Source organism: Misgurnus anguillicaudatus, chromosome 15 (assembly GCF_027580225.2).
Source record: "Misgurnus anguillicaudatus chromosome 15, ASM2758022v2, whole genome shotgun sequence".
NCBI classification, from domain to species: domain Eukaryota; kingdom Metazoa; phylum Chordata; class Actinopteri; order Cypriniformes; family Cobitidae; genus Misgurnus; species Misgurnus anguillicaudatus.
The window spans coordinates 16,987,959-17,003,083 of NC_073351.2; the positions used below are offsets into that span (position 1 = coordinate 16,987,959).

Sequence of the window (15,125 nt, forward strand, 5' to 3'; positions counted from 1 at the left end):
GCCAAAATGACAGCCATTTGTAGTGCAGAACAACAATACCTTGTCAAATTAAAATCATAAGGGGTTTCAAGTTTCAAGTCATTCTTTTTAATCTAAACTGCTTATTTCTGGAAAAGAATTAGGCACCGTCCCATTTCTACCCCCATAAAACTTCCACTTGGTTTTGAGTGCCCTCAACAGTAAAGTCCCCTCAACAAGGGAAGTGGGGGTTCAAATCTTTCCCTATGAAATGGGTACCGACTATATGGAAAGTAGCGTAGCGAACGTGCGCTACATCACGTGGAGCGTCATTATTATTAACATGATTGAAATCTCGATAAGCCCGGGTTATACGTGTTCATGTGAACGCTGGAACACACATCCTGAATATTGACAAAACGTCCCAGATCCGATGTATATATGATGGACAGACTCTCTCAAAGCAGTCGGGTGACGTTGTCAGATAGCTTCGTGAAATATTTTCTAACATTAGTGTTCAAAACTTCTTAAACACAAAACTCGTGTTCAAACTAACATATTCCAACAATTTCCAATTTTAACATGCTTATTTGTGAAAATATAGTTGTTCTTTTCTAGCGGAAAAGTTGTTCTTCTCTCATTTTCATCTCCCACTTCGTTTTAAGCCTGCATCTGACCTGACTACATTTTGAGGGTTGATTCTAAGGTCTTGCTCCATAAAATAATGGGATGCCCTACACGTGCATGCGCAAAAGCGAGGATTAGGGCAAAAATGTAGGGGAAGGGGAGGTATTGGGACGGGCCTTTAATCTATTGATAGACTACACATTGATAAAGAAACTGCATAGCTGCAAGGGATTTTAACATGATAAAGAGCTTGCGAGCTCACTTATGCCCTGGACTGGATCCACAGCTCGATTAGGATCAATGTGATTTACTATGGTAATTAAATGAGAAACAACATCAAGGCTCATAAAAAGTTGGATTCATCCAGCTAGTGTATTTTATTTTGCCAACAGTTTCACAATACGCAAAGCACCGTTTCATTTTGCCAACAGATTTACCAATCACAAAAGACATTTTGAAAATACAAACAATATGTTTTATATGGTCAAAAATGCAATGGAACACAAATGTTTGCTTTGATCAGACATAAGTAAATAGCAAAATCTAGTATAAATCGCAACATTTTCACTAAGAGTTAAAGAAGTTTATTTATAGTGTGAGTTTGGATCAAAGTCAAGGATAAAAATGAAACTGGACAGAAAGTTAATTTAGGGGCGATTCCACAGTTTAGGGCTCACTACAGAGGCATTAGCCTGCAAAATGCGGAGAAAGCCATTGTTCTCATGTTAACATCCAAAGAAAACCTGGGGTACAACTGTGTATAAGGCAGGATAAATCTGGCAATGGTAAACTAGTACATTTTGATCAAATTTGAGTTGATGTATTTAACACTGGGCTCAGAGGCACAGAGACTCCCGTTTACAATATGATTTTAATAATGATTAACACATGACTAAATGTTTAAATTCCTTTCAAACCTACGTTAAAAGTGTACCCATTAAATATTATTACTGCCGTAAAAGAGTTTATTTTGATCATGGAGCCACGATCGCTGTATAATTCTGAAATCTATTTTTAGTCATTTGCTAGGTCACAGAGTTAAACGTCTTCAGGTTATTGACAGGTTATTACGTGGTTATTATACACATTTTTTTCATGACGTTCTTGCAACCCGGTGACAACTTTTTTTTTGTGAAGATTTTATTTTACTTTTTTCAATATAACAATTAAAACAAACATCAGACAGAACACAACATTACACATACATCGAGAAAAAAAAATATATATATATATATATATATATATAAAGAAGGGGAAAAAAAGAGAGATACAGTTGAAACAATTAGGAATTCAATTTAAACAAATCAAATCCGATGGTACTGTTTTTATATAATTCAAAAATGGATTACCCAGTGGCAACTTGTCTACGACCCGGTACTGGGTCAAGACCCGGTGGTTGAGGATCTCTGCTCTAGCTGCCATCAAAAGGAGCTTTAATATGCAGAATCTGTCAAAATGTATACAACTACCATGAATGCTCTTTCAAGATGAACACGACGCTGGTTTCAGTCCGAAACCACTAGCAATGATCCGACTAGCACACTCTTTTAGCCTTTCTCACCATAATGATCCTATTTAATGTTTACTTAGCCAAAGTTTACCACGTTCATAACATTTTAACGTTCGTAACTTTTGGACAGAAACCACAAACTTACCCACATTTGTGAAATCCGTAAAATCCTGTCAACTCTTCCTCCCACGCAAAGCATGCGTGACATAGACAGTCTTATATCTGATTTGAGAACCGCTGAGACATTAGGAGATGGAAATTTAGCGTCAAAATAAAATGTTCAAACGTTATGACTTTTTGACAGAAACTCTCTGCACCTGTTTTATCCAGATTTATTAACAATTCATCATTTAGCAACGCATATAAGAATTTAACCCACAAAGGATGTTTTTATCGTTTTGTTACTGATATATGAGCATATTTTCAAAAAAAGTGGAATGTCCCTTTAAGCCTGGCACACACGGTGGTGAGAAGCACATCGTTGCGTCTAGTGTGTGCATACATTCATGGAAAATTATGTGATCGAATTTTAAATATGCAGCATGACGCTGTGCTGTGCTTTTCATTCCATTCTCTTAAAAATAAAAAAAGACTTGTATAGAAGAACAATTTCTGGCTGAATGTTTCCATTAAGAACCTTTGACATTCTAAGAACCGTTCTATTTGAAAAAGGTTATTTGTAAATGGCACAATTACAATTACTCTGAATCTTTCTTTCGTGTTCCATAGAAGAATGTTTAACTGGTTTAGACTGATATGAGGGTGAGTAAAAATGACAGAATTTTCAGGTGAATAGCTTCTTTAACACAAGCTTGTGTGACCTTAAATGCTGTTTGCTCCATCTATCTGTAGTATAGAGCTAATCCTAATAGTTTAGATAATAATAATTAATGCACATTTTTTTAATAAGTGGGCTTCGTTTCTATTCTCTGCTCGTCTTTAGTTGAGGACAGAGATGCCAGTATAAAAGGACGTGGTCATTTTAAGGAGGAATAGAGTATGAGAAAAAGAGAGAGAGTGGCAGAAAACCAGCGGGTCAGTGACAGTGCTGATGGCAAGAGCACAATTGTAAAAACACAGGGCTTTAAGCAAAGAGTGACACACAGTTACATATAAACACATTTCACACAGATTACTCAGAGGAGAAAAAGATTTGAATAAAAACAGACAATGCATCTGATGTACGAAGGACCTGAGGGCGATTCCACAGTTTTGGTCCTCAAAAGGTGTATAATGAACAATATAGATCGAATAATACACAGTTTTTTATTCTTAGTTCACTGTTTTGTTTTAGATAGATGTAAGAAATTATAAAGTTAATTTTATCCCACTAAGCTTTGGCATTATCATGTAATGAGACTTTATTTTATTTCCGTCCCCAGAAATTGGGGATGTCAGTGTGAGACATTCAGTGCATCTGGGTTTTTCCTAAGTCGTTTCTTTCATTTCCTTTAATAAAATCCTGAATTTTGGTGCATAACATTTATATTGATGTGTCTTCTACAAAATACTACTACTAACACTGAAAGTATAATTCCCTTTATACCACTGGTCTGTTGAATGCTGTATTCTGATTGGTTGAGAAATGTTCCGTGGGTATGCATTAATTTCTGATAACCGCACACCTAACTTGTCAAATGTCTTAAAAATAGGCACCAGAGCAATGTTTGTAGTAACCATGGTATAAGAGGAATAATTGACTCCGGTCCTTTGAATTATTTGAAAATAATGCACAATCGCGGTGTAACGGCACTCCACTTCGCGTCGTGCCGCATTACCAAATTGGGAGTGCATTATTTTCTTATAATTCAATGGCCCGTTGTCAATTATTCCTTACTAATTCACCACGATGCAATGGAAACATTCACTAACGTTCGAAACTCCTTCTGTCCAAACAGTTACGAACGTTAAACTATGAATCTAAAGGAAAAAGAGATAAAATTTCCCCATGTAATTCTATCAGTAGCAAAATGCTAAAAACCTCTTTTGTGGGTTAAATTCTGATATGCTTTGCTAAATGATCATTTGTTAATAAATCGGGATAAAACAGGGGCAGAGAGTTTCTGTAAAAAATCATAACGTTCGAACATTTTATTCTGAGGCTAAATTTCCATCTCACGGATTTCGACAAGTTTGTGGATTCTGTCCAAAAGTTACGAACGTTAAAATGTTTTGAACGTGGTAAACTTTGGCTAAGTAAACATTAAATAGGATCATTATGGTGAGAAAGGCTAAAAGAGAGAAAATATGCTCCTCTAGAGTTAAACATTTGATTCTTACCGTTTTGGAATCCATTCAGCTGATCTCTAGGTCTGGCGCTACCACTTTTAGCATAGCTTAGCACAATCCATTGAATCTGATTAGACCATTAGCATTGCGCTAAAAAATAACCAAAGAGTTTCAATATTTTTCCTATTTAAAACTTGACTCTTCTGAAATGAAGGCTATTGAAAGTAACCAAGGGGAATATTTTCGGGCAGTGCGTAATATCTCTACGCCTGCTGCAGCCATGTTACATCAGCAAAGTCACTGATTATTACGCCAGTTTGAGAGTATAGTTTCTAGCCATATCTGCCTAGAAAATCGCAGCTTTTAATTTTCTGTCGGTCTTAGTACACAATGTAACTACAGATTAAAAATAAATAGAAAATATCGTTATTTATTAGCGCAATGCTAATGGTTTAATCAGATTCAATGGATTGTGCTAAGCTATGCTAAAAGTGCTAGCGCCAGACCTAGAGATCAGCTGAATGGATTCCTTAATGGTAAGAATTAAATGTTAAACTCTAGGGGAGCTGGAAAATGAGCATATTTTCAAAAAAAGTGGAATGTCCCTTTAAAGGCACAATAGATTTTAAAAACAATAACAAAGGCGAAGCTTAATGACATTATGAAGGAGAGTACGATAGATGATGTCGTTTTCACCATGCGGAGAAATTACCAATCATGTTCACAGATCAGGTTAGGTTTTTTATTAACTGTGCATTTGATCACATTGTTTTATTTCATCATAATGAATTAGCTGCAAGGCACAACAGCTGCAGGCTAGATGCTGTATAACCACCACTTTCACCTTTGTCCACATAGTTTCTACAAACAGAAACCGAGAATAGCGAGCTATTGATATAGTGAAGATGACAAGGGACGAGCCAGTATTTAAAATAGAAATTTTGATCACATTATCTACACTAGAGTACACATGACATGACTCACATCCTTCCCAAACCCTTGGTTGAGCATGATTTTGCAGAGGAGCGTCATTAAATGTAGGACACTTTTACATGACCTCACATCAGTACTGAGTGAGTGGGTTTGAAGTTATGATAATTTTCTGTGCTTAAGATCTCAATCGCTCATTAAAACTCAGTGGATTTCAGAGAGTATCGGCTTCAATAGTGAAGAACTTTTCTCATTATCCTGATGTTTTATAAGCAAAGCGCTATAAATTCAGGGTCTTCTATACTGTCAGTCCACAGCAGCATTACATCTGTGAGTCAGACAGCAGCTGCTATTTATAAGCTCTGTTGGCTGAGTTTGTAACTTCTGTTCTGCTGGCTTGAATTTACAGCACTTTGGGAGTATTTTCTCTAAATCCACAGCTGTTAGGACTTGGTAAAGCTTCTTGCTGTAAGTTCTCATCGCTGGACAGAATTGCTGTCATTAAAGAGCAGATCCATAATTCAGTTGGCCTGATGTCACTTCATTATGGGGCTGTTTATACCTGGAATTAAGATGCGTTTTGGTTGATCGAATCACAAGTGGACGAAAGAGACACATTCACGTTCACACCTTGTATTTTAATCCGTCTCTAGTGTCCACTTTCGTCCGCTTCTGTTCTGATTACTTCAAGAGGATGGTCTACGGGCCAGTCCCTCTGCTTTCCTTTAAACACAAGGTTTAAATTGATGCCGACTAATATTAGGTCAGAGTCAGCTGCTTGTGTTGTTATTAAACATGCTGCACATGTTATTCAACATACTGAACATTTTGTACATGTATATGTAAGAGCTTTCTCTGATATTTCAGAGCAATTGATGAAATAAGCTTGTGTAACTTTCACACGCTTGCAAAATGAAACAAAAAATGAAAGAGGCGGAAAGTGGCCGCTTCAGTTTTATCAATTTCCCGGACAAGGATTAGCTTAAGCCAGGACTAGGTCTCAGTTTAATATAACTAGTTTTAACCAACATGCCTTACTAAAGACATTACTGGTGTGCATTTTGTGGCAAAACAAAGGGCACTGATGTATTTAAGATATGTCAGTGTAAGTTGTTTTCAGTTGGAACAGCTCTTACATTTATTTTAGTCTGGGTATAGTCTAATCCCTGTCCGGGAAACCGCCCTTTTGGGTTCACGCTAGAAGTCAAGTCTGGTGGAAAAACATTGTACTTTGTTACAAATTATATCAGTAGATGGAGAGTAGGCGGTCTTTTGTGGCTGCTCGAACGCATTCGACCACATGAACGTCTACACCACAAAAGCATCCGGTCGAATGTGTTTTCGACTACCTCTGAATGTGGTCGAAGTAGACTAGCTCAAAACATTTCACACCCTGTTTACACCTGTCATCCACTTGTGATATGATTGACCAAAACGTATATCTTAATACCAGGTGTAAGCAGCCTCTATAGACGGTTTCAGCAGTAACAACATAAACAAGCGGCTGTCGCGGTCCGCACGTAACTTCCTGTAAACTCCGCTAATAATAAATAACAACAAAGTACTTTAAACGTAATTTATTTATATAACAAGCAAAAAACAACAACACATAGATTACCTAGGAAACCAAAACATTTGTTATTTTCGACGAGGCATTTGTTCAAGAGATTAGTTTAGCAACTAGTCAGAGCATTAAAAAACGAAACCGGAAGTAAAGTTCGGATCCAGACGTGTATCACATGCGTCCGATGAAACCGTCTATAAGAATAGGTATGTGGTGTAGTCCAGTGCTTCCCAATCCTGGTCCACGAGGATTAGTTCAGTAGACAGCAGAATATGCATTCAGCAATTAAACAGGAAATGCTCAATATATATATGTATGTATTTTCTAAAAAAGGGGATATTTGAAAATGTAAAATTTTTGACGCCTGAACATGAATGTTGACCACTTAGATATAGACGGTTTCAGCAGTAACAACATAAACAAACGGCTGTCGTGGAACACGCATATCTTCCGGTAAACTCCGCTAAGAATCAATAACAACAAATCCTTTTGAATAGTATATTTATATAACAAGCTAAATAAACAACACGTAGATTGTATCCGATGAAACCTTCTATATATTAGTTATCTTTAGCACTCTCTCCTTTTACATTTAGTATTTTGCAGTGTTGAGCATTCATTCGGTACAAAAAAAATGAATTGGCTGCTTATTACACGATTTGCAGCGAGGACAAATCTCATTATACAAAATATCATAATTTGATTTTAATTTTTGGAAATAAAGAGAGTGTGATCTATAAAAACCCATTAAAAAAACATTAAGTAAAAGCTTATTTTTGTCCCTTACAGGAACTTGGGTGACGTTCGGAGGCCAGATTTCAGATGAGGTGAGTAAGAATTACCTGAATTACCAGAATTACATAAACATTGTGAAACCGCAAAAGTTATATAAATATGAAAATTATGCATTCGAGCACAGTTTGAACAGTAGCAAAATTGACAAGAGAAGCCTGCAGAATGCAAAGACATTTTGATGTGTAAAATGTGCATGGGCATGTATATAATGTGGAAGGGACAGTCAAACCAACCCAGCGGACAAACAAGACTCACTGGACAAACAGAGACAGTAATTTGTTTCTGAGGGCATGTAAGTTTATATAAAAGCCCCTGCTGTTCTTCTGCCTCAGTGGAAGGGTTAAGAAGTCCTCAACCTCTCCAGTCAAACAGCCTTTTTACTCTATGCTGGTTGTCAGGAGAAAGAGCTTGAAACACTGAACATTGTCACCCTGTCCTACATCATCATCACTCACACACACCAAACTCTCTCGCTCTCGTGGCAGTCAAATGACTCAGCGAGTCCTGCCGGCTGAGTCCAGCCATTTGAGTGACAGGGCAGTTTGTTTTTCTGCAGTCAGAGGAGATTTGCTTTCTCCAAGGTTTCGGGATGTCAGTGGGCAACGTCAGGACTTTAGGTTAGCACTTTGTGTGTGTGTGTTGGTGTGTGGTAGTAGTAGGTGGATTCAAGGAAGTGTTAAGAGGGTTTTGCTTCTGCTAAATGAACTTCAGTTGACTTTGTATAAAATCTGGAGGATATAAAACTGCTCTTCTGATTCCAAATGATCACACAGGGCAGAGGTGAAGCATCGAAGAGATTGGTCATAGAGCTGAATATGTGCTTTGGATGCAACTTAACTCACTTAACTAGCTCGAATTTTGTTAAAGGGGTTGTTCAATGGTATTTCATGCATTTTGACTTATTAACACAGTTATAGAGTCGTTTCCTCATGCTAAACGTAGGCAAAGTGTCAAAAAACAGTTTTACAAAGTGTCACATCACGCGACAGCTTTGTTTAATTTCAAAACTCAACAATGGCAAGAAAGAAGAAGTGTGTTTTTGGATGTAAGGAGAAGAAAGTCAGCCGTATGGAAACAATGGATATAGTTTATTATCCGGGGTGGCAGCGGAGTTTTGCGTGTGTGTTTGATGCGCTGGATTTCATTGAAAAGTCCCAACCGGGTCATGACCATTGCATGCGATGAGACTTCTGCCTTTTGTTGGAAATAGGCGCATGCATATTATATAAATGACACGAACATGTAGTGAATCATAAGTTAAACAGTCTTGTATAGTGTTGCATGACTTATACTCGCTCCTCCCTTGGTAGTAACTCCTCCTTCTTTATTTTTTTGTACGTTATCGGAAATATTCTGTAAAGCTAATCTTTCTTTTATAAATCTGATAAAACTAAAGACTCTTCGGAGATATAGAGGATGTAATACTACTCTATAGGTATTCTAGATTAACATCAGAAATGCAGAAACAGCGTGTTTTATGTGAGCTTTAAGCACCTTAGTCATATAGTTAATGATAATCAACCTTCTTCACAGTAAATATCTTGGTTCACCAGCTAAACCAACACCGAACATATCTCGCATTTATTTGTTTGCTTTATTAATAATGATGTGCTGGAAAATTTGTACAACTTGACAGAAATGTTTATTGTGTGACATTTATTTAATGGATTGTGTTAAATGAATCACAAAGTTCACTTAGTGCTTTAAGCATCTCTATCCAGCCAACCTATAATGAATCAGTCTGGGATAGAGAATTAAAGTCATCTCAAGGCTAACCTCTGCATTGTGGGCAAAAAGCCAAATCTATTTACATTATCACTCTAAAAGGTTATGTGAACTCCTGAATTGACCAACGATGTGTCTCTGCAAGACACCAAGGTGATTAATTTAAGAAGGTCCCTTCTCTCTAGACCTGCTTTTCACTGTTTTTAATTGTATTTCATGGTTTAGATTTTTGGCTGATGTGTTGCTGTGATACCAGGACCTGAAAGAAAGCAAGAGAGACTCGCGTGACCCAGCTAATGAAATCAAAAACTGATAATAGGGATGTTTAACAAAAATATGATTGTTTACGGCAGTGCCCTCACACAAGAATCATAATTAAACATAAATACAAATAGACTTAAAATCTTGGGTTGTTTCATTGGGTAAAATTGGGTTAAATTAACCTAGAAAATGTCTATACTGGCTTTAAGTTTAGCTCATAATCAAAGGCTTAAAACAGCCAAAATGAATTTCTAACCTTGATAAATGGTCAGCTGTCAGAATGAATGGTCCCTGCCCCTCAAGCTACAATTTTAAACCTACTAAAAGGTTTTTTATAATTTAAAAAACAATCACATCTAAACAACTCAGACTCCATGATGGCGAACAGTTGTTAAAGTGACACAAAGGTTTTCAAACTGCCATATAAATCTTTTTAATAGTGTTTATTTGAAATTGAGACCAGAACCATATTTGGCTTGGTCTTGTAATAAACATTAAAGCAAAACATTTACTGTTAAGCTATTATAAATTAAATGGCATTTTACTTGTGTGCATTAGACAGTGTGATTTAAACCTGAGTTTAACAGTGGGCAAATATGCTGTAGCATAACTCAACTGTCAGATAAAATGGTCAAAAATTGTCCATAGCTGTCACTGGTGCAATACTCTTTAAAAAGGTGCTACGTGTACTTTGTACCATTTAGGTACAGGTATGTTTACATTTGGTACCAATATATCTCTTTGAGGTATTAATATGTGCCTTAAGAGTACTCTTTAGGTACCAACGTGTACAATACCTCTAGGTACTAATTTGAACTCTTTATGTGCAAAGGTGTACTTTTAAAAGCGTATGCCCCAGTGACAGCTAGAGACCTTTTTTTTTAAATCTTTTTTCTCATATTGTAGCTAGTAAACCACCAAAACTCATACTGTGATGTCTGTGTCATACATATAAGGGCTTTTTTACAGGCTTTTCTCTGATCGGATCTGATCGTTAAAAGACCCAGTGTACATGCCCTCTGAAACGTTTTCAAAACTGATTTAAATGTGATCGCTCAAACTAACTTCAGGAGGTGGTGTGGGATGCATTTCATACAAAACTGGAAAAGTGTAAATACATTTGGTTAATAAAGCCACATATGTCAGTGCTTTACTCCTCCCAAACGTAAGCACGTCAATAGCAAGTTAGCGGGGAGAGAGGCGAACAAAGATGACAGTGTGTAAAAAACTAGAACCAATGAAATAGTCCAATAACAAACTCAATTAAACATTCTCTGGTTGCTCTTTATTGCGCGCTCCAGCTCATGCCGAGCAAGGAGAGGTGCATCCCCCGCCCCAAACAGATAAAAGTACAACATACAGTAAGTGCTGCCTTTTGTTGCATAAGCATCATCTTAAGTTTTTTTAAGGTGGAAGATCGGATCAATATCCATTTCGCCAAGATGCATTTATTTGTCCAAATCTAAAGGAACGGTTTAAACAAATCAGATCCGATCAAAGAAAACACACGAAGTGAGTGGGTGTAAAAAGGTCCTACGTTGATCTTCCAGTCTTTCTGTGGTGCCATGCCAGTCTTATATCTCTGTGTGTGCCCTGCAGGTGGCAGAACAGCTGATGACTATAGCTTATGAGAGCGGGGTAAACCTTTTTGACACAGCAGAGGTGTATGCTGCAGGAAAGTGAGTATGACTCAGTGCCAACAAAATTACCTATAATTCACTTTACTGCATGATTCATAATTAACATCTGTGTCCGTTACAGAGCTGAAGTCATACTGGGAAACATCATCAGAAAGAAAGGGTGGAGGTATGGTTGATACATGTGTGTAGACATAAGATCACATGATCGAGGTACAAATGAAATTGGCGCTCTTTGTCTTTTTTGGTAGTTGTTGTCCACCTGCTCACTCCAGCATTGATTACATCATATAAGTCAGAATGTTTCCTAATTTAAAAGTTTTGATCATAAGGATGCTCCTCATTATTCACATGAAATCCATGGTCGCAGTTCTCCATTTTATTTATTTATGATTTTTGCAAATAGTGAATGTAGGACACAGCAAGAGTTTCCACTGATAAGACACAGAGTCTGATAACTTCCAGCTTTAGGAGAACATTATGTACAGTAAATGTCATCACAGAGTAATGGTATCTCTACAGTACTGTAGGTTACTGCACAAATGAAAGACCTACAGTACTAACAGGACTACAATTGTTGGAGAGTAATGAATGACTTATATTTATAAATCAATCTCTTATTTCCTCATAATAAATGAGTGTATATTTTGGTGTGATTTATGCATCTCTTTTGTGTTTCTCTTTCTTCTGTTTTCAAGGCGATCTAGTTTGGTTATAACCACAAAACTCTACTGGGGTGGAAAGTAAGTAAACCCTCAGTTTTTATGGTTCATGTCACTTCTGGTTAAGAGGGAAGGCCTGATATTTAATAACTGTCAGTCCACTGAACATTTTAAAGAGCAGCACACTTAAACCTGACATCTGTAGATTTCCACGTTTTAAAAATGCAATTATAAAGCTTAGCTCAGGTCAAGAGCTGACCCAGCATCTTCCAGTATTTCAGTCCCAGGTGCAGCTGGGGAGTTAGATAAGACTAAAGAAAAGGCTTGCGCATTTCTCCACAAATCCTCTCTCATGAATAGTAATTGGTGTTTAAACATGCCAGCAAAAAAATGCGCCTTTTATATGTTAAGCTGAAGAGTGAAAGTTTTGAACAAATATGAAGTTTTAGCAGAAAGAGGACGGACGCTCTGAAGCTTGACTGAACATCTACTGAAAAAAAGTTTTCCATAGCACATCTTTCTAAAGTTCTGCCTGTGTCTGTTTGTTTTTACCCCAGAGCTGAAACAGAAAGAGGTCTCTCCAGGAAACACATTATTGAAGGTACACTTTTTCCTTTTCATCAGGAAAATTCACTATAAATGAATTGCTGCTGCCAGGCCCGGAGTGGGACTCATTATTGGCTCTGGGGTTTCATGCCTAAGACCGCCCACTTTAGTTCATGACTGATGATATTAATATAATATAATTAAACCCTTGGTAGCCTACATACTGTAAGTCTGCAATAGTGCATTGTTCTCAGCAGCCTTGCAATTCATTGTATTTTTTAAAAACATATAATTTCCAATTCAGTGCAAATATAACAATTAAGATTTTTGCCATAATTGTGCAGCCCTACCATAAGGTATTTTAATATTATTCAATTAAACCTATTAAAAAATATTATTTGTAGACCATTTTCCTTTTAGAGCACATGCATATCACGTGTGGGAGCTGTGAGTGCTGTCAGCCAAGGGATAGCAACCTTCAACCCGGTGGCATGCCAACACCGGCCCTCATGGCCAAAAAAAAACAGTCTGGTCCATCGGGAATTTTCCCAGTGCTCGCTATGGCTATTCAATCTAAGGGTCTTGCTGCTGCTAACAGTGCCTTATTTGCAGTTGCTGTCTGTATTGTTTTACCTCTTGATTCACAGGTATGCAATCCAGCTAATATCTAAAACAGCCAAAAAACTAGCACCAAATGTTATTTGCATGGTGAAGGATCAGTTTGAAATACTAGATTGTGAAAAATGCTGTGATCTGAAGTACTTTATTGTGACTGTACATCATTACAATCCAGCTACCTGCTTTGACTCATTGAAATTCTGAAAGTGCATTTAACTGCACTGTCTACTGAATCTGGATTTGTGTCGGGCTATAACGCTTTTCATCATTTGATTATCATTTGATAAATTACTGATGCAATGACCAATAAAAAATGTACTTAGACATTTATTCCTAATAGAAATCAATTTACTTTGGGCAGTAATAGCTCAAATTTAGTTCCAGCAGGCGAACAGCACTAGGCTTTGTGTGCGCTGAAAGCACAAATAAGTGGAATTTTAGCATGTCCTGTTAAATTTGTGTGTGTGTGTGTGTGTGAGAGAGAGAGAGAGAGAGAGAGAGAGAGAGACATGCTTGAATTCACACTTGGGCATTAATTAAGTGGATTTAATGTAAGTGCCGCTCTGGCAGGCTAAGCTAACAGAAGGAAACACAAAGACACACATCTCATTTAACACACCATCACACAACTCACACGCAGGACACAATGAGGCAGCAAAAAGTCAGGATGTAAGGCACGTCACGCACATCTGACCTTCCAAAATAAATCTCCCTCTCTTTAATAACTCTTTTGCATAATGTGACTCAATCTCGTCTGACACAGCGCCTTGAATTCTGAGTAAACAGATTTATAATGATGGGGCACAAGAGTGATGTTGCATTCCAGCAGTACTGACTCCATCCATTACATCAAAATAATGCAAGAGAAGAGATTTATGGGAGCCATTAACATTGCAGTATTAACTTTAAATGCTTACATTGTAACGCGTTGACATTGTCACTGTTGGGTGAAAATTATATTTGTATGAAGCCACTGAACTGATACACACACTGGCCTAGATATTATAGGGTTTACAGGGGGTAGAAGATGAACGATTGGTTGTTGTGCTGTTCTCCACTGGCATTTATTTTTCTTTCATGCAACTGCACTCCACGTGTAGCTGACTTCATTTGGAGCATGTTTGTGAACATACAATATTGTTATTATTATAATGTTACAGAATTAGTTGCGTTTTCATTAGCCTTCAAATTGTGCAAAGTTTAAAAGTGCATTGTGTAACTACACTCACCTAAAGGATTATTAGGAACACCTGTTCAATTTCTCATAAATGCCATTATCTAATCATCCAACCACATGGCAGTTGCTTCAATGAATTTAGGGGTGTGGTCCTGGTCGAGACAATCTCCTGAACTCCAAACTGAATGTCACAATGGGAAAGAAAGATGATTTAAGCAATTTTGAGTGTGGCATGGTTGTTGGTGCCAGACGGGCAGGTATGAGTATTTCACAATCTGATCAGTTACTGGGATTTTCATGCACAACCATTTCTAGAGTTTACAACTAATGGTGTGAAAAGGGAAAAACATCCAGTATGCGGCAGTCCTGTGGGTGAAAATGCCTTGTTGATGCTAGAGGTCAGAAGAGAATGAGCCAACTGATTAATGCTGATAGAGGAGCAACTTTGACTGAAATAACCACTCGTTACAGCCGAGGTATGCAGCAAAGCATTTGTGAAGTCACAACACACACAACCTTGAGGCGGATGGGCTACAACAGCAGAAGACCCCACTGGGTACCACTCATCTCCACTACAAATAGGAAAAAGAGGCTACAATTTGCACAAGCTCACCAAAATTGTACAGTTGAGGACTGGAAAAATGTTGCCTGGTCTGATGAGTCTCGATTTCTGTTGAGACATTCTGATGGTGGAGTCAGAATTTGGCGTAAACAGAATGAGAACATGGATCCATCATGCCTTGTTACCACTGTGCAGGCTGGTGGTGGTGGTGTAATGGTGTTGGGGATGTTTTCTTGCCACACTTTAGGCCCCTTAGTGCCAATTGGGCATCATTTAAATGCCAAGGCCTACCTGAGCATTGTTTCTGACCATGTCCATCTTTTT

The 15,125-nt window shown here is 37.6% G+C and overlaps 1 protein-coding gene across 7 annotated transcripts in view; it reads left to right on the forward strand.

The window, feature by feature from the left end:
* The window catches only part of kcnab1a (potassium voltage-gated channel subfamily A regulatory beta subunit 1a), a 111,097-nt gene that overhangs the window by 83,714 nt on the left and 12,258 nt on the right, over nt 1–15,125 (forward strand). For all 7 annotated transcript variants that reach the window (XM_055173770.2, XM_055173773.2, XM_055173772.2 and 4 more), the window contains 5 exons: nt 7,608–7,645; nt 11,199–11,278; nt 11,361–11,405; nt 11,935–11,979; nt 12,456–12,499. In XM_055173770.2, the coding sequence (XP_055029745.1) occupies nt 7,608–7,645; nt 11,199–11,278; nt 11,361–11,405; nt 11,935–11,979; nt 12,456–12,499 (252 nt within the window). The remainder of the gene's footprint in view (nt 1–7,607; nt 7,646–11,198; nt 11,279–11,360; nt 11,406–11,934; nt 11,980–12,455; nt 12,500–15,125) is intronic.